Here is a 23,422-nt window from a genome sequence, read left to right as displayed (position 1 = left end):
AGAGCAGCTGCCCACCCCAGTCTCTGGTACCCAGAATCCCCTGCGGCCCCACCTTCGCACCCCAGTCTCTGTTACCCAGGATCCCCTGCGACCCCACCTTCGCACCCCAGTCTCTGTTACCCAGAATCCCCAGGGGCCCCACCTTCGCACCCCAGTCTCTGTTACCCAGGATCCCCTGGGACCCCACCTTCCCACCCCAGTCTCTGTTACCCAGGATCCCCTGCGGCCCCACCTTCACACCCCAGTCTCTGTTACCCAGGATCCCCTGCGACCCCACCTTCGCACCCCAGTCTCTGTTACCCAGAATCCCCTGGGGCCCCACCTTCGCACCCCAGTCTCTGTTACCCAGGATCCCCTGGGGCCCCACCTTCGCACCCCAGTCTCTGTTACCCAGCATCCCCTGGGGCCCCACCTTCGCCCCCCAGTCTCTGTTACCCAGGATCCCCTGGGGCCCCACCTTCGCCCCCCAGTCTCTGTTACCCAGCATCCCCTGGGGCCCCACCTTCGCCCCCCAGTCTCTGTTACCCAGGATCCCCTGGGGCCCCACCTTCGCCCCCCAGTCTCTGTTACCCAGCATCCCCTGCGGCCCCACCTTCGCACCCCAGTCTCTGTTACCCAGGATCCCCTGGGGCCCCACCTTCGCACCCCAGTCTCTGTTACCCAGCATCCCCTGCGGCCCCACCTTCGCCCCCCAGTCTCTGTTACCCAGGATCCCCTGCGGCCCCACTCTAGCACCCCAGTCTCTGTTACCCAGCATCCCCTGGGGCCCCACACTGGCACCCCAGTCTCTGTTACCCAGGATCCCCTGCGGCCCCACCTTCACACCCCAGTCTCTGTTATCCAGCATCCCCTGCGGCCCCACCTTCGCATCCCAATCTCTATTACCCAGGATCCCCTGCGGCCCCACTCTAGCACCCCAGTCTCTGTTACCCAGCATCCCCTGGGGCCCCACACTGGCACCCCAGTCTCTGTTACCCAGCATCCCCTGGGGCCCCACACTGGCACCCCAGTCTCTGTTACCCAGGATCCCCTGCGGCCCCACCTTCGCACCCCAGTCTCTGTTACCCAGGATCCCCTGCGACCCCACCTTCGCCCCCCAGTCTCTGTTACCCAGGATCCCCTGCGACCCCACCTTCGCCCCCCAGTCTCTATTACCCAGGATCCTCTGGGGCCCCACTCTAGCACCCCAGTCTCTGTTACCCAGCATCCCCTGCGGCCCCACCTTCGCACCCCAGTCTCTGTTACCCAGGATCCCCTGCGGCCCCACCTTCGCCCCCCAGTCTCTGTTACCCAGGATCCCCTGCGGCCCCACTCTAGCACCCCAGTCTCTGTTACCCAGCATCCCCTGGGGCCCCACACTGGCACCCCAGTCTCTGTTACCCAGGATCCCCTGCGGCCCCACCTTCACACCCCAGTCTCTGTTATCCAGCATCCCCTGCGGCCCCACCTTCGCATCCCAATCTCTATTACCCAGGATCCCCTGCGGCCCCACTCTAGCACCCCAGTCTCTGTTACCCAGCATCCCCTGGGGCCCCACACTGGCACCCCAGTCTCTGTTACCCAGCATCCCCTGGGGCCCCACACTGGCACCCCAGTCTCTGTTACCCAGGATCCCCTGCGGCCCCACCTTCGCACCCCAGTCTCTGTTACCCAGGATCCCCTGCGACCCCACCTTCGCCCCCCAGTCTCTGTTACCCAGGATCCCCTGCGACCCCACCTTCGCCCCCCAGTCTCTATTACCCAGGATCCTCTGGGGCCCCACTCTAGCACCCCAGTCTCTGTTACCCAGCATCCCCTGCGGCCCCACCTTCGCACCCCAGTCTCTGTTACGGTCCCTGTCTCCGCCTGGTGTGTGTGTGGGTGGATGTGGAGTGGTGGCAGGGTGTCCGTGTATCTGTCCCGGCTGGCGGGGGTGGGGTGTCCATCTGTCTGTCCCGGCTGGCGGGGGGGAGTGGGGTGTCCGTCGGTCTGTCCGGGGGGGGGGGTCCGTGGGTCTGTCCCGACTGGCGGGGGGGGGGGTGGGATGTCCGTGTGTCTGTCCGGGGGTGGTGTCCATCTGTCTGTCCCGGCTGGCGGGGGGGGGTGTCCGTGGGTCTGTCCCGGCTGCCGGGGGGGGTGTCCGTGGGTCTGTCCGGGGGGCGGCTCCTGGCCCGGGGGTGCCCCCAGCTCCGCCCCGCCCGGGGATCAGGTGACGGGGCCGCTGGAATTTGACACCAGAAGCGGCCGGGCGAGGAGGATGGAGCCGGCTCCTGCCTCCCAGAGGCCGCCCGCGAGCCCCGCCGGCAGCCGCAGGTCCGAGCCCGCCCGCCCGGCCCCGGAGCCGCTTCGCCCCGCTCGGTGAGTCCCGGCCCGGCCCCGGCCCCACCTGCCGGCCCCGGGGGGCGAGCCCCGGCCCGCCCGGCTCTAACCCGCCTCCTCTCCCGCGCAGGGCGGCGCAGGCAGCGCCGGGCACCTGCCCCCCGGGGCTCGCCATGCGGACAACGTGAGCCGGCCGGGCGGGCGGGCGGCGAGTCCCGGAGCCCGGCCATGGCCCCCGGGGCCGGCTGAGCGCCAGAGCCCGCCGGGGATGCGCCCGCACCGCAGCCAAGAGGTACCGGGTGGGGCCTGGGGGTCTGCCCCGGGACGGGGGGGTCGGTCGGTCGGTCTGTCCGGGGACGGGGGGGTCGGTCGGTCGGTGTGTCCGGGGGCGGGGCGGGGCGGGGGGGGGTCGGTCGGTCGGTCTGTCCCGGGACGTGGGAGGTCGGTCTGTCCGGGGCGGGACGGGGGGGGAGGGGTCGGTCGGTCTGTCCCAGGACTGGGGGGGGTGTCGGTCGGTCTGTCCGGGGGCGGGACGGGGGGGTCGGTCGGTCTGTCCGGGGGCGGGACGGGGGGTGGGGGTCGGTCGGTCTGTCCGGGGGCGGGACGGGGGGTGGGGGTCGGTCTGTCCCAGGACTGGGGGGGGGTGTCGGTCGGTCTGTCCGGGGCGGGACGGGGGGTCGGGGTCGGTCTGTCCCGGGACGCGGGGGGTCGGTCTGTCCGGGGGCGGGACGGGGGGTCGGGGTCGGTCTGTCCCGGGACGCGGGGGGTCGGTCTGTCCGGGGCGGGACGGGGGGTCGGGGTCGGTCTGTCCCGGGACGCGGGGGGTCGGTCTGTCCGGGGGCGGGACGGGGGGTCGGGGTCGGTCTGTCCGGGGCGGGACGGGGGGGTCGGGGTCGGTCTGTCCCGGGACGCGGGGGGTCGGTCTGTCCGGGGCGGGACGGGGGGTCGGGGTCGGTCTGTCCCGGGACGCGGGGGGTCGGTCTGTCCGGGGCGGGACGGGGGGTCGGGGTCTGTCCGGGGCGGGACGCGGGGGGTCGGTCTGTCTGTGCCCCGGTGCCGGGAACCCCGGTGATTTTGTCCCTCTGGCGGCCGCAGGGAGCGGACTCGATGCCCGCCAGGGACCGGTGCCCGGGGCCAGGGGGAGGCGCGTCCCAGCCGCGACCCCCGGAGCATGGTCCGCAGGCTCCCGGCGCGCACGGTGAGTGGAGCGGGGCTGGGGGCGGAGGGTTCCCGGGGCTGGGGGAGCCCGGGCCGGGGTCGGCTGCAGCCGCTTCCCCAGCCTGAGACTCGAGCTGCAGCTGGCCCGCCTCGGCAGCAAACGTGGGGGTGTTGCGGTAGGGTCGCCCCGCGGCGGGGGGGGGGGAGGGGGGGTGTTGCGGTAGGGTCGCCCCGCGGCGGGGGGGGGGGAGGGGGGGGTGTTGCGGTAGGGTCGCTCCGCGGCGGGGGGGGGGGGAGGGGGGGTTGTTGCGGTAGGGTCGCTCCGCGGCGGGGGGGGGGGGGGGGGAGGGGGGGTTGTTGCGGTAGGGTCGCCCCGCGGCGGAGGGGGGGGGGGTTGTTGCGGTAGGGTCGCCCCGCGGCGGGGGGGGGGAGGGGGGGTGTTGCGGTAGGGTCGCCCCGCGGCGGGGGGGGGGGAGGGGGGGTGTTGCGGTAGGGTCGCCCCGCGGCGGGGGGGGTCACTCTGGGGCCACCCCCAGTCAAGGCACACGTGGCCCCGCACACTGGGCCCAGCTGAGCCGAGCCAGGCCGGGCTAATCCCCTGTTTAGCCGCTGGCAGCTGCCCAAATTAGCTCCCGGCAGGGGCCTCCCTCCTCCGCTCCCTGGGGCGGCCCAGCCGGGGGCCCAAGGCCTTGTTCCCCTCTAGCATCTCCTTCCCAGCATTGGGGGCAGCCTGGGGCCCCCTAGAGCAGGGCACTTCTTTCCCCTGCCCATGGATCTTCCCTGCCCCAAGAGCTGGGTGCAGGGGCCAGGCTGGAGGCGGCCTGGCTCGGGATCTGTGGGGCAGCTGTGTCCCCGTGTACCAGCTCTGGGCCCCGAGGCGGTGTTGGGGTCCCTCTCCCAGAGCGAGCCCCCGAGCCGGTGGATTGAGGGGCGAGAGGAAGGGAGCAGGGCTGGGGGCTCGGTGCTGCCTCGTTCCGGTTCCCAGGGGTTGATTCGTGGCTCGGCTGTGGGCGGCTGGGACCTGGCCGTTCTGTCACCGGCCGCTTGACGGCTTCCCGGGTGGCGGGAACCTGCCAGGGCATATCCGGCTGGTGATGCCCCTCTGCGCCCCGCAGCGAGCTGGCCAGGGGAGAGCGAGCGCCGGCCCGGGTCGCTCCTGACGCGGGCCCAGCCTGACCTGCCAGCGCCCCTTGGCCTGGCTGGAGAATGGCGGTAGCACATGGCTCCTCTGGCCCTGGGCGAGGCCTGGGGCTGCGGGAGCCCGGCGGGCTCTGGCTGCGCTTTGGGGGGGGCGCAAGGCTGTCGGGTTGGCCCCAGGCAGGAGGCTGGTCTGGGCGCTGGGTTCCCATCTCAGCCGCGGAGCCGGTGAGCTGGGCCCCAGGGAGGCAGCTGGGCCGGCGGGCGTGTGCCGTCCTGGAGGCGTCGGTTGGGCTCTCTGTGGGGTGAGCGGGACACCAGGCCCTTGGGCGGCTTCCAGCCCATGGAAGGCTTCACGCTGACATTTCCAAGTGTTTGTGTAGGAACGTAAACATAAATCTCCCTCCTCCCTTCCTCTGGAAAGTTTCTCCGGGAGCAGCAGCCGGAGCTCGGGCTTGTCCGGGCAACGCACGGTCCTGCAGCCCCTTTCTGCAGCGTGCTGCCTGCCGGGGGGGGGAGGGGAAGCCCCGGTCGCTCTTCCAGCTGCCCCTGGTGGGGGAAGGGGGCGTCCCTGAGGCAGTAGCACCCGGGAAGAGTGTGTAAACATCCTCTCGTCTGCCGGGACGATTCTCCAGCTGGCTCAGAGGCTTCGTCTCCTTCCTCCCGCCCCAGCAGGAGGGTCCAGGGACCCCGTCTCATCTGCCTGGAGCCGCCTTCCTTCGCTGCAGCGCCCTTGCGGTCTGTGGAAATCAGCTGCTGGCAGGGACCTGCTGGGAGTGCCCAGTCCCTCCCGCTCCGTCAGGCCTTTGTCCTTCCCTGTCTGCGATACTCGGGTGTCTCGGCTCAGCCAAGACTAGAGAGAGCCCTGAGGGTCAGGGCACAACAAATCCACTGGCAAAGGGGGTGCCGGAAGCCTGGGGTGACGGGCTCTGACACACCTGTTTCTCCAGAGCTCTGGCAGAGTTAATGAATATGCATATTTGCTGCAGACACTCGGCTAATCCTGCTGAGTAGCACCTGCCTGCCGAGCTCTATGCAGCGTGGTCTGCCTGAGCCAGCAGCCAGCTCCGGCGTCTCTGCCACTGCTCAGCATTGCTCTCCCCTCCCCCGCAGCCGCCTGCTGAGATTACCTGGACCCTGGTCGGGTCGGCTGCTGCTCTCCAGAGCCCTGGGGGGCACTGATGGGGCCCGGAAGCATGTTGACTTTTCTTAGCACTGATCAGTGGCAGGCGCAGCCCTGGGGCTACTCGGGGACTGGGAGGGTAGCTCCACAATCCTCTTTCTGCAGCAGCCAGGAGACCCAGGGAGGGCTAGAGTCACAGCCATGCCCCCCAGCAGCCCTGGTCTCCGACAGGATGCACCTGGCTCCCCCGGACCTTAGGTGGGATAGCTCCAGCAGGGGTCCTGGAGCCGGTCTCCCCCTCCTCCCGTGCTGCCCTTTAGAGCCAGGAGGCTGCTGGGGGCCGGGGAGAACAGCAGGCAGCTTGGGGTCGTGCTAGCCAGAGGCTGGCAGTGTGTGTGTGGGCAGGGAGCTGTCACCCATGGAACTCCCCTTCCGTCCCACCCTGGCCCTGCGGCCTTTATGTCCTGTCTCCAGCCAGCAGAGCACAGCCAGGCAGAGGGGGAGGGCCGGAGAGGTGCATGCTCATTTTCGGGGGCCAGGCGTCCTAAAGGCAGGTGCGCTCCTTGTGCGTCCTAAAGAGCCTGTAGCCTGAATCCACCCTGCTGCAGCCTGGGGCTTGTTAGCTGTGTCTGCAGCACACGCCACAGCGGCAGAACAGGCCGTGGGTCTTTGACCCCCCCATGACTCTGGGTACCCCAGCCCCTCCACACTGAGCGCTCCCCAGTCCATCCCTGGAGCCTGGCGGAGCCCAGGGCAGTGGGATAGAGAGAGTCCAGGTTATGTGATGGCCCCAAGAGAGTGTCATGGCTTGGGCCCAGCCCAGAGCCCCCAGTCCATGCCTGGGGCCTGCCTTCCTGCACGAGCCCCCGCCCGCTTCCCTTCACTGGTTGCTTCTGCTTTCGGCCCATTTCTGCCATTCCTCTGGCATGGGCTGCGCCTGAATGTGCCCCGCCTGCACGCCCTGCGGTCTGCCTGACCCCCGCCAGCTCCGGGTCAGCGCCTCTCTGCCTTCGTCGGGAATCTCCCGGATAACTGGAGTCCCCCCCCGCTGCCCGGTGCAGTGTCTCTGGCAATTGCTGGGCTCCATGGCTGAGCCGGTGGCTGTTCCAGCCAAACCCCGTGGCACGATTCTCCAGCTCAGGGAGCGTGTGTGTGCCCCGCCGTCTGCAGCTCAGCCCATATTCTGCCCGTTGTGGAAAGCCATCGCTCTCTCTGCTGTGCGCGCCTCCCAGCCGCCTGCTCCGGCTCCTGGGCCCGCTGCCCAGCTGCCTTGTCCCCTGCTGGTGGCAGACGCCCCCGCACTGGCCCCATGGGGGAGCAGCTGGGCTGGCTCTTGCAGAGAGGCGAGGAGCCAGGAGCCCGCAGGTGCAGCTTCAAAGGGAGGAGGAGCCAGCCCCATGTGAGCAGCCGCTCTCCAGGGGCCAGAGCTTGGCAGTGGCTGCCCTGCGCCCAGCTCTCCTGGCGCTGCGGGTATCGGGTACCTGATGCTCCAGGATCCCCGTCCCCCTTGTACCGTTGCTGTCCTGTCTCCTTGTGCTGCCTCTGCCCCATGCTGTGTCCCTGCCTTCCCACAGAGGCTCAAGGTGCCCCAGCCTTGCCCTCCTGGCACCCCCCGGCTGCCTGCCTTTGTGTTGTGTCCTGCTCTTGCTAGACCTGCTTGAGCCACTAAAGCCTGTCGTTGGCTAGCAGAGCCGGCCGTGCTGTGCTCTGTAGCCCCACCAGCCGGGTACTCCCTATGGAAGCTGTTCTCCAGAGGCCCGTCGAGCCGGGGAACCGGGGCCATGAGTGGCACGTGCCAGTCCCCAGGCTGAGGAGCAGTTGGAGGAGAAGCTCTGTTGGAGGTCGCTTTGGGGCTGGCTCCAGCGGCAGGAGGGGCTGGGAATCCCGTCTCCGGAGCGGCTGCCCTTTCATGCTGAAGGGGTGGCGTGACCCTGGCCAGGTCTGCCCTCAAACAGCAGCTCCAAGCCTACCAGGGTGGGTGCCCGCGGCAGGTGTTCCCCGCAGACCTGCCTGTCTCTGTTGCCCAGCAGGAGGGAGACAAGCCCGGAGCCCAGGTCTCCTGTGACTCGGTGATTGAGGCAGGGGCGGCAGCTGCAGCTAACAGGCCTGCTGAGAGGACAGCTGGGCCAGCGCCCAAGGCAGGTGACTTGTGGGTCTTTGTATCCTTGTGTTTCCTCCAGGGCGGGGCTGCAGCCCCAGGTGTGGCTCTGCCCCCATCCCAGTCCCCCAGGGTGTGGGCACAGCGAGGCGGGGGGGGGGGGGCGGGGAAGAGATTCGGTTCTGTCCTGGGTTCCCGCCCCAGGGCCCCTGGGAGGGGCGGAGGCTGCATGCCGGGCCCCTGGGTGTCTGCACTGCCGGTGGGACCCTCGGGTGCCCACAGCGCCCTGGCAGCTGGCACAGCTGGACTCGCTCCTTCCAGCAGAGCTGGGCTCTGAGTTCAGCCTCTGCTGGCTCCGGCAAGGCAGCCGGTGCAGACTGAGGCACGTGGGCCCCCCGCCGGATGACAGACTGCCCGTTCGCCTCTCTAACCTGCCCACCCATCCCCCTCAGGTCAGGCTGGGGCCAGAGTCCCCTTCGCTGCGTTGAGGGGGGTGACCCTGGGGGCTCGTGTCTGTCAGCACTTTGGGGTCGCTGGGTGCCCCTCGGCCCCTGCGGATCCTCCCGCCTGCGAGGAGCTGGCCCGTTAGTGCGGGATTGGAGGTGACTGTGCGTGGGGCTGGCTGACCCCAGGGGCGTGGGAAGGGGGGAATTCTCTCTGGCTTGGGTTTGCAGTGACACGGTGAAGGGCCAGCACAGGCTGGGTCTGTGCTGCCCCCCTCAGGGCTAGTGGAGAATTGCAGCTCAGCCAGCCATGGGATACCGGAGGGGGACCAACCTGGCAGGGCAGGTGGCGCCCAAATCCCCGCACGGGGAGGCTCCCAGCCCCCCCAGGACCAGCTGCGGCTGGGCAGAGACCCTGCTGGCATCTCTAGCAGTGCTGGCCCCACAGCCAGAGGTGATGTCACCAGGCCCTGTCTCCCCTGAGGCTTCGGAGGGGCCCAGCTGGAGGTGACTGCCCCGCGCACTCGCTCCACGCTGGGCCTCAGAGCAGGGCTGGCAGACGGGGCTAGGTACCCACTGCAAAGGCCTGGCCCAGGCCCTCTTCTCTCAGGCTGGCATCTCCCAGCTCTGTCCCAGAGGGAGCTCGCCCCCTTCTCCTGCGCAGCTGCAGGGCCTTGGCACTATGGGTTACGAATGGGGGGGCTGGGGCCGAGTCCAGGCATTGGCTGGGGCTGCCTGGTGCCGTGATGGTCACAAGGACGCCGTGCGGCTTTCCACACGCTGCTCAGAGGGACTGAACTGCTCTGGCTGGCCCAGGACAGCTAACGGGCTGTGGAGGGAGTGGTCACCACCCAGGGGGTCGCCAAAGGCCCGTGTGGATTCCCTTGGCCAAACTCCATCCACGGTTCTGCCTTCCCACAGCTCCGGGGCTGGGGATGCAGGCCGAGCTGTGCAGCCCATGGAAAGGCAGCTCAGCCAGCAGGGAGGGGTTTGCTCTGGGCAGGGCAGGTAGAGAGGGCATTGCCCATCCCCACTGACCTCCGGGCCCACCATGGGTGGAGCGGGCAGCAGCTGCAGCCCCCAGGTAAAGAGGGTTTCCAGCTGGATGTGACGAGCTGCCTGTGGGCTGGGAGCCAGGGCACTTGTGTAATCACCTGGCTGGTTTCCTGCTCTGTGGATCTGCTGCCAATGGGCTGGGCCTGTCTGGCCACTGTGTGTGGGTGGAGAGGGCTGGGCCCGACTCCTCCTCCCTTTCCCATCAGGGCACAGGCCAGGCCAGGGCTGCAGGTGCTGGGCTTGGGGCTAGGGGCGGATCCCTCTACCCAGGCCCTGCACCTTGCTCGTGGGGCTGGAGCTGGCTTGATGGTCCCCGTTCTCCTGCGGTGCACATCTCTCACCAGCCATCAGCCTGCAAAGGCAGGCAAGCCTGAGTCCTGCCATGGCCGGGCAGGGGTGATGAGACCCCATTCGCGGCTGTGCACAGTTCCTGGGTTGTGATGCATTGTGGGTGATCCAGTGCGGTCCCCTGGGGCTGTTGGTGATGGCCAGTTAACACTCACAGCCCCCAGCCAGCTGTCCTGCCCCATTGTGGATGCCCAAGTGCCCAGCAGCACCCATTTCTCCTTCTCCCAGGCACAGAGCAGGAACGGGCAGAGCTGGACAGAACAGGGTGTGTGGGGGAGTGAATGGGGTTGTGGCAGGGGCTGGGGGTTCTGGGCTGGGACTGGGATACTCGGTTCCCGGGAAGGAGGAGCAGGGAGGTGGCAGCCTCTGCAGACACACCGCTAGCAGGGGAACACAGCTCGGTGGGGAGCTCAGTGCCGGGTCATGCACGTCGGACGGGACGATTCGAGTGTCTTGCCAGGCTCTGGACGAATGGTGGGTGGGTAGGGCTGGGCGGGCAACTCCAGCGAGCCTCTGCGCAGGAGAAAGGGCTGCAAGCCCAACCGCAGCTGCAGGGGAGGCCAGCGGTGCACGGGGCTCGGCCTGGCGCACGTGTGTGCGGGCACTTGCCCCTGCACCTGCCTTGTGCGTGGGGTTGGAGCCCGGGGGCAGGTTGCCCCATAGCAGGGGGCCGCCCCAGCTGCTCTCAGGGCCAGGTGAAACAGGCAGCATGGCTGTCTGGCGAGGAGCTCTGTTCTGCCCCCAGGCCCTGTGGGAATCCAGCCACCGTGGCCAAAGGGGCCGTCTGGTGCTGGGGCGTGCTGTGCTGGGGCCCTGTTCTGTTTGGGGGGGGGGGGCTGTGGGCTAGCTTGTTGCTGGGTTTGGCTTGGCTTGCTCAGCCACTTGGTGCCTAGGGGATGAGACAAGCTGGTCTCTAGCTTGCTCAGGCCGCCTCCCCGGGCTCCCCTGTTCTGCTCCCGGCTTCTCCAAAGCACAGTGAGACTAGGGGAAGGAGGGGCTCAGGGAGTGGCATTGAGCTGGGTCAGAGGTCAGGAGAGATGGGCAGGACTAGGGGAAGTACCAGATGAGCCTGTGGAACTCGCTGCCACTAGATCCCATAGAACCCCAGGGGGTCACCAGATTCAGAGAAGGACTGGCCATTCCTATGGAGAAGGAGGTCCTCAGTTATGCTAGTGAGGAGTTAAACCCTCTTGCCTGGGCCATGAGCCTGCCAGAGACGTGTGGGGCAGGAGGGGCCCAGGCTGCTCCATCCTGACTCCCTCCCTCCCCGGTGCTGGTATGAAGGTGGGGGGGCTTCTCCCTGGGGGTGCGGTTCTCGCTCCCCAGTGACCAGAGTGAAACGTGTGCTCTGGGCACAGACAAGGCTCCCGGCAGCGCTCAGTACTTCCACCCTCCCGCCACTCGTTCCGGGGGGGCTGGGAGCAGAGCTGGGCCTTGCACGCGCTCCCCCAAAATTCTGCCTGCAAACTGAGCCACTAGAGCCTGGGGCGGGGGGCACCTCCAGCTGACCCAGGAGCCTCCCAGGGCTACCCAGAGGAGCTGATGGGCTCTGGGACACCCCTGCTCCCCCCCGGCTCGGGGAGCGGCTCCCAGGCTCTGGCTCAGCCTGCTTCAAGATTGTGGGGACACAGCCCAGCCTGTGCCAATTAAGGGAAGCCGCTGGGAAGAGGGCCCAGGCCAGAGGGCTGGCATTAACCCCTGTTGGGAGGCCATGGGACAGCTGACCAGCTGCTCGTTGCAGCCCCAGGGACCAACTGGGGGGGGGGGAAGGGGGAGGATATTGGGGGTTGGAGGGCTGTGAGGGAGGGGGTGGTGGGTGTTTGGGGGGTCAATGTTGGGGTGGAGGGCAGTGGGGGGAAGGTGGTGGGGGTTGACGTTGCAGATGGGGGGGATGGGGCTGTGTTTACCAACAGGCTGGAGGGAGCTGTGTCCTGACCCCCCACATTAGTCCAGCCCTCTCTGGGAATGCTGTCCAGAGCGAGGCAGGGGCCAGGCATGTGGGGCTGAGGGGTGAAGGCGCCGTGTGTCTGGGGCAGGGGTTGGTTGGCCCCAGCCCCGTGGGTTGGTTGGCCCCAGCCCCGTGGGTTGGTTTCCTTCCCCGGCATCCCCAGCCCAGGAGCGTTCACACTCACCCCCAATCTTTGTATTTGCAGACAGGATGGAGCAGACAGCGGGGGGGCCGGCCTCCCCCCACGCGAGGACTCTGCGCCAAAGGCCCAGGGTGAGTGCAGCCCCACGGGAGAAGGCCCGCTCCAGAAGCAACGCACAGAGGGGTGGGGGCAGCTGTGGCCCAGGCAAGGGGTATGCAGCCTTGGCTAGTCTGGCTTTCCCCTGTGGGTCCTGCTCCCCTCTCCTGCCCGCCCCCCCCCCCCCCCCCCCCGACTCTGGCCCTCTCCCGGGGAGGCTGGGAGCCCTGCCTTGGGGGCTGCAGCATGGAGCGCCCCACCCCCCCCGCGCCCGGCCCGCACCCCGTGCACGTTGCTGCCATGCTGAGCCCGTGCTGTGTTCCAGGAGGGGGTGCTGTGGGGTGCCCTCGCCATCCTGTCGCTGCTGAGCAGCGTGGCCACGGGAACCCCGCACTCCTGGCACCACAACACCACCCTGGGGGCTGCACCCACTGCGGGCGGCATGGGCACCGCCAGCCCCGGAGCAGAGGACAGCCTGGAGGCACCGCTCGCCAAAGCCTGGAGCCACCTCTCTGGTAGGTGTGGGGGGGGGAGGAGGGGGGAGCGGGAGGGCATGGGGCAGGAGAAGGGCCAGGCACGATGGGGGTGCCTGGGGTCAGTATTCTCAGGGCAGTTCAGGCCCCTCGTGCCCCTGTGTCATGCCTCCCGTTCCGGGAGCAGAGAGCCCCGTGGGCCCCACATGCCCAGCACTGCTCAGGGCCTGGGGGCAGCAGGGCTACCGGGAGGGGGCAGGCTCCTGAGCTCAGGGCAGCTGGTGACCCTGAGCCCCAGAACTGAGGCAGGAGTGTGCCCCCCAAAGGGCCCCTGGCCACCCCAGGCGGGGACGGGCGGAGCCCAGGGCAGCGGGGCCCTGCCCCAGGCTGACGCTAGGACTGAGTCCTGGCTGCAGGAGCCGGTTGGCATCTACCCGCCCCGTCCTCTCCTGTGCCCCTTGCTCCCTCTGAGCCCTGGCTGTGTGCGTGGGCCGGGTGGGCTCTCCCCGTGCTGTGGGTCCCGCGGGCACCAGACAGCCCCTCTGGGGGCAGGAAGGAGTGGGGGGGGGCGTACTCTGGCTGACTATCCTGTGTTCCCAGGGGACAACGTGACGGCAGCGGGGCCCGGGGAAGGGCAGCTGGCCAAGGACCTGCTGCTCCGGGCCGAGCGCTCACCCCTGAGCCCCAACAAAGACAAGAAATCAGGCCGGCGCAGGGACGGCCCCAACTGCACCGTCCGCAGGCTGATGGTGAAGGTGCGTGACCTGGGGCTGGGCTTCGACTCGGACGAGATCGTGCCCTTCAAGTACTGCAGCGGGTCCTGCCACCGCAGCCGCAGCAACTACGACCTGACGCTGGCCACCCTGCTGCGGGAGAAGGCCATCAAGCCGGGCCCGCTGGGCCACGTGGCCAGCCACCCCTGCTGCCGGCCCACCCGCTACGAAGCCGTCTCCTTCATGAACGTGCACAACACCTGGCAGACGGTGGAGAAGCTTTCTGCGGCCGAGTGCAGGTGCATTGGCTGACTGATCTGCAGGGGCGCTGCCCGCCTGGTGCTGCCCAGGCTCGGGCCCCATGGCACCTAGAGAGCGGTGGGGATAGGCGAAGGCTGCAGCATTGCCAAACCTCCCGGAGGAGCGGCTCAGTGGGGGACGAGGGTTCACCCGGCCCTCCCCCTTCTGCTGAGGCCGAGCGGCAGCGGGACCCCCAGCGTGGGGCTGGTGGCAGCAGGGCGAGTCTCGTTGCTTGGGCCGGCCAGCGCCCCTCCTTCCCCAGTCACTGGCCTCCTGCCAACTGGCGCTGCCATTGGCGACCCGGGAGGTTGCCGAGCATTGGCAGGGAGCCTGCCAGCCGGGCCCTGCTCGCTGCTCTGCCATGTTCACTCAGCAGCTTCCGAGCTGCCCGCTCCAGTGCCAAACGGCCAGCCTCGTCTGCCTGGCGTGGCCTTCCCAGCCCTCCCTGGAATGCCAGCTGCAGGGCTGGCATCCGCTCCGGTCCCAGCTCAACAACGGGCTTCTGGGGCCCCCGCTGCCCAGGCTGGTGGCTGGCAACCTGAGTGCATCTCTTGCGGAGTAAGGTGCGTGAGAACCGTCAGCCCCTGTGCGCGCTCTCCTGGCCCAGCTGCACCCCCTAGCACAGGGGGACGAACTGCCAGGCTGGGTCCTTGGCCGCATGGGCTCCCTGCTTGGTCCAGAGCCCTGGGGGATGCGTGACCCTGCGGGGGGCTGCCCCCCAGCTCTGGCTGGCTCGAGCCCGGCTGCAGTGCGTGGGAGGCAGTTGGCCCCAGGGCTCGGGCTGGGGCAGTGTGAGGAGGGGCTGGCCCTAGCCTAGAGGCTGTGGTGACCTCTGAGCCACTTGCTAGAATTGCCCCCCATAAAGGGACAGGCCCCTCAGTGTGCTTTGGGGTGCACCCTTCCTAGCTGCTTGTGGCCTGGCCCCTTTCCCTGGGATTTATACCCAGGACCCCTCCGCTCCTGGGGTGGCAGTTTTTTGCCCCGTATTTCTGGGGGAAGAGCTGCCGGTGCTGTGGGAGTGAAGTGGTGTGGGGGCCTCGCAGACGCTCCCCACCTCCTCTCACCTGCTGGCGGAAGCTGGAGCTGAGTGTCCAGCCCAGCAAAGGGGGCATATGGGGCTAGAAACCAGGCAGGCCGAGCCCATCCCCTGGCATCTTACCTGTCCCTCTAGAAAAGATCCCCCTCCCCCAGCCCCTTGGGACAGGGCGGTGTGGGGAGGCAGTGAGCTGTCCTGGGGGACCCATTGGGGAGCAGGGTGGCTGCAGCAGAGGAAAGTGCTGGGGGCCCAAGGGCTGCTGGGAGAGGAGCAGGTACCAGCCTGGGGGTGCAGGTGGCCAGGGCTCCCCGCAGGTGCCTAGGGCAGAGGCCACAGCCAGGCACGGGCACCCACTGCTGTGGGGCTGGGCAGCCTGTGTCTGCCCCCATGGGGAGCAGCGTTAGCTGCCCAGTGCTGGTGCCCATGCAGGGGAGCTGGGCCGGCAGGGCACCCCCCGGCCATGCTGGGCCCTGACTATTTATTACTCTAAGTTATTTATTTATTGGTCTTGAGCGGCGGCTCCTATTTATGACGTTGGGGGGGAAGGGGGGTCGATGTAAAGCTGTTGCTATGGAGGCCTGGGCCTGTGGCCAGCAGTCCCACGTGCCCCCCCCTCCTTTATATTATTCTGACCCGTATCTGCATTTGTAAAGTTGGATAAACTCTATTTTTGTACAGTTGTATTTTTCTGTAGCAATAAAGTGATGGGCTGTGCAGCTGACTCTGGGCCTGGGCAGAGGCTGTGCCATGGGTGAGGAGGGGGGACAAGGGAGGCTGCCCCCTGCCCCACGTCGCTGCCCCGACTCCCATGCTCCCCCCGTCTAATGAGCCTGCCACTGGGCTGTGATCTCATTTCAAACCATCCCTCCTCAGGGGGCCCTGACCTGGACTTCCTACCTCTGGGGTGCCCCCGTCCCCTCTCTGGGACCCCTGCCCACCCCAGTGTGGGAACTCCACCCCCTTCTGCTCTGCCCAGGGGCAACATCTGGGGCTGTCCCTCCTCTCCCCTCGGTGCTGGGCCCTGGCCCTCTCCCCTGGGCAGAGCAGGACCCACACTCCCCCTGGCAGGGGGCCTCAGATGCTGTTTCCTAGTGGAGGGTGGAGTAGCTGCCTGGCCTTGGCCCAGCAGGTGGGGCCTGGTATGTTGTGGGTGCATTTCCTCATGCAGGCAGGTACAGCCTCGCTGCAGCTGCCATGTCCCCACCCACATTAGGACCTCTGTGCCCGGGAGAGGGGGAGCTGGAGCTGGGCAGGTAGCAGGTAACCCAGCCAGGCCCTGCACCCGTGTTGGAGTCAAATGCAATTCAGCCATGGTGCTTAGGGGGGCGGGGTGGGGAGGGGGCGCTGCCAGGGGCACGGAAAGCAGACTGCTACTGTCTGGCCAGAGAGGCCAGGTGCCAGGCCATCCAGGCAGCTCTGCCCCTGCCTTACAAAGGTGAAATGTGCTGTACAGACACAGGATGGCCAGGAGTGGGACCCAGCTCAACAACTGAATAATTCACCTGGGGAACTCTCTGCCCCTGGATAGGTAGCAGGCCAGGAGCTAGCAGCATTCCTGAATGGAGCAGTGTTTCTATGGAAAATGGCAACTGGAGTCACAGCCCCCTGCTCCTGGGCATGAATTCACCAGTGACTGATAGGGTCAGGGACACGTTCCCCATGCATGGGGGGGGGGTTCCTACCCCACTCCCAGGAACATGCAGCAATCATCCCATGAGAGCCAGCAGGCTGGCCAGTGACCCTCACCCCATGTACCCCCAGCACAGCCCTCCAGTGACCCCCCCACCCCATGTACCCCCAGCACAGGCCTCCAGTGAACCCCCCTCCCCCCCACCGTGCCGCCCCCAAACCCCGGTGCTGGGCTGCAGAGGGCGGAGCCCAGCGGCACGCCGTTCCCCTCTGGCCGCCAGGGGGCGCCGGAGCGGCCGGGAACTACAACGCCCAAGATGCATCGCGGCTCGGGGTCCTCAATGCGGCCGGCCGGGCTGCGCCTGCGGGGAGAGGTGCCGGGGCTGGCGGCGGCAAGAGCGAGGGCCGGGTCCGGGTCTGGTTCTGTGGCAGCCGGCGAGGCGAGGCGAGGCGGCGGGCCGGGTCCGGCCGGGCAGGCAGCGCGGCGGGCAGACTCCTCCGGCGAGGCCCCCGCCCGGCGCCCGGCCCCGCTGACAGGCAGCCAGGGCAGCAGCGCCGGGGCGCGAGCGCGGCGCCCGCAGGCCTCGGACCCGCCCCCCTCGCGCACGCGCCCTGCCCCCCCCCCCCACCGCGCGCGCCCGCGCCAGCGCCCCGCCGCGCGCCCGCTCGCGGCTGACTGAGGGCGCGGACAGACAGACAGACAGACAGCCCCCCCCCCGGCGCCTCGCGCCCCCCCGCCATGCCGCCCCCGCCGGGCCCCCCCGCGCTGGGCCGCTGAGGCGCCGGCAGCGCGAGCCCCCGCAGCCCCCCCGCGCAGCGATGGAGCGACGGGGGCCGGCGGCGCCGCAGAGCCTGGACTTCACGGTGGAGAACGTGGAGCAGGTGAGCGGGGCGGGGCCCGGCCCCCCCCGGGATCGCCCGCCCCCCCCCCGCTGTGTCCGGCCCCCCCCGGGATCGCCCGCCCCCCCCCCGCTGTGTCCGGCCCCCCCCGGGATCGCCCGCTCCCCCCGCTGTGTCTGGCCCCCCCCGGGATCGCCCGCCCCCCCCCCGCTGTGTCTGGCCCCCCCGGGATCGCCCGCCCCCCCCCGCTGTGTCTGGCCCCCCCCGGGATCGCCCGCCCCCCCCCCGCTGTGTCTGGACCCCCCCCGCTGTGTCTGGCCCCCCCCGGGATCGCCCGCTCCCCCCCCCGCTGTGTCTGGCCCCCCCCGGGATCGCCCGCTCCCCCCCCGCTGTGTCTGGCCCCCCCCGGGATCGCCCGCTCCCCCCCCGCTGTGTCTGGCCCCCCCCGGGATCGCCCGCCCCCCCCCCGCTGTGTCTGGCCCCCCCCGGGATCGCCCGCTCCCCCCCCCGCTGTGTCTGGCCCCCCCCGGGATCGCCCGCCCCCCCCCGCTGTGTCCGGCCCCCCCCGGGATCGCCCGCCCCCCCCCGCTGTGTCCGGCCCCCCCCGGGATCGCCCGCTCCCCCCGCTGTGTCCGGCCCCCCCCGGGATCGCCCGCTCCCCCCGCTGTGTCCGGCCCCCCCCGGGATCGCCCGCCCCCCCCCGCTGTGTCTGGCCCCCCCGGGATCGCCCGCCCCCCCCCCGCTGTGTCTGGCCCCCCCCGGGATCGCCCGCCCCCCCGCTGTGTCTGGCCGCCCCCCCCGCTGTGTCCGGCCCCCCCCGGGATCGCCCGCTCCCCCCCCGCTGTGTCTGCCCTCCCCCGGGATCGCCCGCCCCCCCGCTGTGTCTGCCCCCACCCCCGGGATCGCCCCCCCTGCTGTCTCTGGCCTCCCCCGGGATCGCCCGGCCCCCACGCGCTGTGTCTGCCCCCCCCCGGGGATCGCCCCCCCGCTGCCTCTTCCCCCTGTGCTGTGACTGCCCCCTGGCTGTGCCCTGGGCTCCCCGGGCATCGCTCCCCCCACGCCCCCAACGCTGCAACTGTCCTGGCCCCCCGCCCTGGAGCATCACCTGCCCCAGCACAGTGACTGCTCTGGGCATCCCGGCTGGGGCCCCCTGCCCTGGGGCATCGCCCCCCCCCTTGGCAGCCGGGGCTTGGCCTGGGTGCCAGGGCTGGTGCAGAGCCTGCCGGTGCCGTGCTTTGCCCAGCTGTCGCAGCTGGTGGCTGAGCTAGCGGCAGGGGGACTCTGCTCCCCTTGGGGGGACTGCGCGTCAGCGTGGAGGAGCCTCGCCAGGGCGGCTGGCATCCCTGTGGAGCAGCCAGATTGGGTTTTTCTTTGGTTTTTGCCTCCACCAAGGGGGTGTGCTGCTGTTGGGGTCAGTGACAAGAGCTGGTGCAGGTCAGCGGGTTTCACCCAGCCGCGGTGGTTTGCTCCTGCCTGTTTTCCTCGCCATGCCACTCCCCACTGGCCTTCCCCTCGGGCTGTGACCCCCAGGGCCCTCTTTGGAGACAGCCCTTAAAGGTGACCCGCAAAGGGGACAAAGAACGTGGGCTTGTGGCCTTTCTTGCTGATGGACATGAAGGGCTGGAAGGTGTGTTTCTTCCCCTGCTTGTTTTGTACATTGGACATTCAGATGCTGTCTGGCATGCCAGTGAAATGACACTACAAGAACCAACCTTCAGCAACAGACCCGGGGTGGGGGGGGGGGGAGGTGTTGTCATCATAACCTTCTGGAGAAAGGCCCTCTCAGTAAAAGATTCAGCATCTACATCCTTCCAGTGCACATCTCTGAGGCCCCCTAAGGCCTTGTCTCAGCGAGGGAAATCGGGGCCCAGAAGTCCCTGCTGGTGCCACACTAATTGTGATCACAATGATGGAAATTGGAATGCAGACATTGGTCAGGTGTCTTTTAAAATGTCACTGTCTTTTGAGCAGGGTTAGTGGACATGTGGCTGGTCTGCCCTGGGGAGCTGCTGTGGTGGGAGAATTTGAGAAAACCTCATAGTGCAACCTGTGAAGTAGGTCAGGAGCATTCTCCCCATTTCACAGAGGAGGAGATCCAGGCCCAGAGCAGTCAAGTGATATGCCAGAGATCAGTGGCAAAGCTAGGGGTAGAATTTGGGCGTCTAGTGTTTTGCTGAGAGATTCAAGTTATTTAAACTTTTAATTTCTCTCTTCAAACCCCAAACTCAACAAAACAAACCCCTCCCAGGAGTTCTGACTCCCAGTCCTGTGCTCTAGTCACTGGTGTGAGCACCACACCTCTCCCCACGGCCCAGCAGCTCTTTGAGCAGAATGCTCCTCTCCTCTCTTCTCCTCTCCTCTTCTGCCCCATGGAGCAGCAGTGCCTGCTTGCTCATGACATCGGTGTGTGTTTTAACTGATGATGCTGTTCTCCCAGGGAGGCTCCTAGCATTTCTTGCAGATAGGCCAAGGGGCCACGAGCTAGTTACTTTCACCACCTCCTGCAGTTCCCACCCGGTCCTCTGGGTTTTTTTGAGGAATAGGTCTTGTGGCCAACTGGGTGATCCATGTGCTGCAAACCCTACTCCGGTGTCGCCAGATTCATGCCGTTCTTGGGGTGGTGGGTAACTATAATACGCACTTCTATCGTGTCGGTTGCTATAGTATTTGGGTGCGGTAATGGTCAGTTCGTTATGCAGCAGCCCAGTGGGTTATCAAGAAAACAACTTTGTTAGCCTGCCACTCCCTTGGCTACAGAGGGTCAGATGAGCAGACTTCTGTGTATAGTCTTAGAATCGTAGGACTGGAAGAGACCTTGAGAGGTCATCTAGACCAGTCCCCTGAACTCAAGGTAGGACTAAGTATTATCTAGACCATCCCTGACAGGTGTTTGTCTAGCCTGCTCTTAAAAATCTCTGACAGTGGAGATTCCACAACCTCCCTAGTCAATTTATTCCAGTGCTTAACCACCTTGACAGTTAGCAAGTTTTTCCTTATGTCCAACCTAAACCTCCCTTGCTGCAATTTAAGCCTGTTGCTTCATGTCCTATCCTCAGAGGTTAAGGAGAACAATTTTTCCCCTTCCTTGTAACAACCTTTTATGTACTTGAAACTGTTATCACGTCTTTCCCCCCCCTCCACCGACCCCCAGTCGTCTTTTCTGCAGACTAAACAAACCCAGTTGTTTCAATCTTCCCTCATAGGTCATGTTTTCTAGACCTTTAATCATTTTTGTTGCTCTTCTGTGGACTTTCTCTACTTTTGTCCACACCTTTCCTGAAATGTGGCGCCCAGAACTGGACACAATACTCCAGCTGAGGCCTCATCAGTGCAGAGTAGAGCGGAAAAATGACTTCTTTTGTCTGGCTTACAACACTCCTAATACATCCCAGCATGAGGTTTGCTTTTTTTGCAACCATGTTACACTGTTGACTCACATTTAACTTGTGGTCCACCCTGACCCCCAAATTCCCTCTGTAGTAACATAGTCCTCCTTGTACAGGACACTTCATCTGATGATGATAAAGCACTTTATAAACGTGAATTAATCATCAGTCTCTCTGCAGAGAAGGTGAATCCTGTATAAATAGAGAGAGATGGTGATGCGACTGGCCTCAGGCTATACAACGCCAGAGCTGGGAGTAGAACCCAGGTATCCAAGCCCTGTATTTGTATAGTGCCTAGCACAGTGGGCTCCTGGTCCATTACTCGGGCACCTGGATGCTATGGTAATGTAGAGAATAATTAATAATCTCTCTCCTGCTTTAGAAACAAAAGGACACTGGCAGTTAGCTTTAGACCACAGTTATGTTTTTAAAAAGGCTTTTCAACAGAATAGAAATATTGTTAAGAATGTTCTACAATATCAGTGAAAAGAGGGTTCTGGTTGCACATGTCCTCCTTCAGGGTTGTGGATCACACTAGAGCCTGGAGACCCCCAGCAGTGGGGGGCAGTGTCAAGCATTGTGTCAAGCACTGGACAAATACATGAAAGAGGGAAATCTTACAACCTTCTATAAGGCAAAATAATGATTACAGGCAAGGAAAAGCTTCCATACAAAGAGAGCAGTTCTAAAGGGGATGTGGTAGAGGGTATAATAAGTGATGACTGGGCTAGAGATGGTGGCCATCTGCCACGAGAACAAGAGTCAGCCAATTCCACTGAAAGATGACAAATGGAAAATTAAGCAAAAGAAATAGTTGTTTATGTAATTAACTTGTGGAACTCATTGCTACAAGGGGTCGTTGAGATCAGGAGCTTAGTAGGATTAAGAAAAACTATTGGACGTGCATATGGATAATAGAGGATCCATAAATACAGCTTTACTGATGGGAAGTGTGTATGTGTTGTGGGAGGTGCCAAGCAGTCAGGTCATTCCCTAATTGCCCAGTGGGTGGTTTCTTGTGCGTTCTGCTGAACCATCTGGTCCTGACCACTTGTGGAGACAGGACACTGGCATAGCTGGACCATGGGTTTGATTGGGTGTGGTGGCTGCTCTGTCCCTGAGAGACTGCAGTTGTTTGTAACAGTTATACACTAGCCATGAGCACAGCGAGAGTGTACAGAGTCATTCAGGTAGTAGGTAATATTTGGTATTTGCCCCTGCAGGCTACTGGCTTAACCATTGTCTGGAGCTAGAGAGCCAGAAGGTGACGCTGACCTGTCTGTTGTTGCTGTTTGAGACAAATTAAACATGGTAAAAAATGAAGGACAGGAAGTGGGAGCTGAGTGGCCCAGTGCACAAATGTTCTTCAGGACATTGTTACAAGGACCCAAGGTGGGGGGGAATATGGCTCTGTTTGGGGCTTGAGCACCCCACTTGTCTACTTGCCTCTGGTGAGCGAGAGGATCCTACACCAGCAGTGTCTGCAGAACTTAGCTTTCATTGTCAGAAAATCAACCTGTTTCTAGCTCTTACAATTGTGAAGCGCTTTCAGGGTGTGACTGATAAGGTGAGATCTGCCTCAGCCTGCAGCCAGCTGCAGTGCCTCTGCTAGTGCTCAAGGCCTTCCTAAGCAGTGGCAGAGTAAAATGAACGAGTCTGTGGTCAGTTGCATTGATGCTATCTAGAATCCAGTGAGCATGCTCCTGCTGCTTCTGGAAAAGCTCTGACCAGTATCAAGGCCAGCCAGGCATTTAAGTTAACCATGGAGTTGAGGACAACACACAAATGACTGCTGGCAAAGGCAGAGTAGCAGAGAACTTTCCTTACAGTAGCCAAACGGCTCTGGGGCTTGGTTTGAGGGGTGAGGGGTGGGAGACAGAGGTTCTCTTTCACAGCCATATCTGTGGGATGGGTGAGCTTAAAATGGATTAGACATGCACTCTCCAGGGGCTGCTCAACAGATGGATCCAGTAACAAGCTCCAGAGACAGCCAGTGGGAATCCCAGTATCCTCCCCTTTCTCAGAAAAAACAGATATTGGTTTTCTCACCAAGGCGTTGCCCCTGGGCTCGCTCGAGGGCACCTCATTCATGTTTGTCCCGGGTCTATGTCTGGAAGGCTTACTCCTCTGCTTAGTAGGTGGCCTTGGTCAGGACTCTAATCCCATCTCCGACACTGCCATCCTTTGTGCCTTGGGTGAATCTCATCACCTCTGCCTGGGCTGTCCCAAGTCCACGGATCTACAAAGTGGGGACAATGCCCCTGGGAAGGGTGTGGGGCTGGTAGTGAGGATTAGTGAATCTCTGCAAAGTGTTCTGTAAACGCGGAGCTCTGCAGTCTAATCTGCATACGTTTTAGTCTACTGGATCATTCTGCTCCTGAATTTTCCCCCAAGGGTGCACGCAGACAGAGATGGCTCTTTTGTTTGCGCCAACAATAGAACAAATGTTGGCTCTCTGAAAGGTCAGTGGCACTCCGGGTGGTGATTAGCCCGGCATGTGCTGGGTGAGTTGCTGGTGTGCAGAAATGGAGCTCTCCATGCTGCTCTGGAATGAGGCTCCCTGCAATCTCGGAGTAGGTAAATGTGCTCACTCGGATCTGCAGCTTCCCTTCCCCCAGCCTGCCTGAGCCTTTCCCTTTGCAGGCCTGGCAATCTCAATATTGTGCTTTCCTGTAGCTGCAGCTCCGTGCTGGATGGGCTCAGAACTGCTGGCGAGCTGTTCTGGATGAGGGGCTTCACAATTTGGGGGTGTGGCCCTGTTGGTGGGAGTGGGGTTTCGGGGGCAGAGCCCCAGTATAATGAGTCACTGCCCAGATTGGGCATCAATAAGAATTAAAGGCAGCTCTAGAGACATGGGGCTGGAATCACTTAGTGCAGTGTAAGCAAAGCCCTGGGGTTCAAAAGCCCTTTGCAGTGACAGCAGGAAAATCTCCTGCATCTCCGCTTTTCCAGAGCAGGGTTTTGGACTATTCTGAGACAAACTAAGTAAGAAATTGGGTCTTGCTGGGGGCTGGACTCCTGGGAGGGCTCCTGGGGGAGCAGCTTTGTCTGTTGAGTCTAACAAATAGACAGCGCTCCTACTGGGCTGGGTTTTCTCTGCCATGGCAGCTCTAGTAATGACATCTGACAGGACTAGAAATGTGAGGTTCTGACTCCCATCTGGGTCAGGTTAATGCAAACACTGGTGCTTGGAATATG

The 23,422-nt window shown here is 65.0% G+C and overlaps 3 protein-coding genes across 6 annotated transcripts in view; all 3 read left to right on the top strand.

Annotated features, from left to right (window-relative positions):
* ST3GAL3 (ST3 beta-galactoside alpha-2,3-sialyltransferase 3) overlaps nt 1-12,355 on the top strand; it is a 411,061-nt gene extending 398,706 nt beyond the window's left edge. For all 3 annotated transcript variants that reach the window (XM_048862089.2, XM_048862090.2, XM_048862088.2), the window contains 2 exons: nt 11,815-11,882; nt 12,173-12,355. In XM_048862089.2, coding sequence (XP_048718046.2) covers nt 11,815-11,882; nt 12,173-12,215 — 111 coding nt within the window. In that variant the 3' untranslated portion in view covers nt 12,216-12,355. The remainder of the gene's footprint in view (nt 1-11,814; nt 11,883-12,172) is intronic.
* ARTN (artemin) lies at nt 12,290-13,345 on the top strand. The gene is made up of 2 exons (XM_075131993.1): nt 12,290-12,362; nt 12,921-13,345. Exons 1-2 carry the CDS (start codon nt 12,290-12,292, stop codon nt 13,343-13,345), a joined length of 498 nt encoding a protein of 165 aa, XP_074988094.1.
* Nucleotides 13,346-16,622: 3,277 nt separating this feature from the next.
* IPO13 (importin 13) overlaps nt 16,623-23,422 on the top strand; it is a 67,160-nt gene continuing 60,360 nt past the window's right edge. Inside the window, exon 1 of one of the 2 annotated variants that reach the window (XM_048862083.2) lies at nt 16,623-16,880. In XM_048862083.2, the coding sequence (XP_048718040.2) occupies nt 16,818-16,880 (63 nt within the window). In that variant the 5' untranslated portion in view covers nt 16,623-16,817. The remainder of the gene's footprint in view (nt 16,881-23,422) is intronic. The other variant, XM_048862082.2, reaches the window with a different exon arrangement.

This window comes from Caretta caretta, chromosome 8 (assembly GCF_965140235.1).
Source record: "Caretta caretta isolate rCarCar2 chromosome 8, rCarCar1.hap1, whole genome shotgun sequence".
In the NCBI taxonomy this organism is placed as follows: domain Eukaryota; kingdom Metazoa; phylum Chordata; order Testudines; family Cheloniidae; genus Caretta; species Caretta caretta.
The sequence above is the reverse complement of the archived record's forward strand: the minus strand, read 5'-3'. Positions and strand labels throughout refer to the sequence as shown.

Coding starts and splice junctions, on each gene's coding strand:
- ARTN (XM_075131993.1), top strand. CDS start 12,290: ATGGGCACCGCCAGCCCCGGAGCAGAGGACAGCCTGGAGGCACCGCTC. Junction 12,363..12,920: donor AGCCTGGAGCCACCTCTCTG/GTAGGTGTGGGG, acceptor CTGTGTTCCCAG/GGGACAACGTGACGGCAGCG.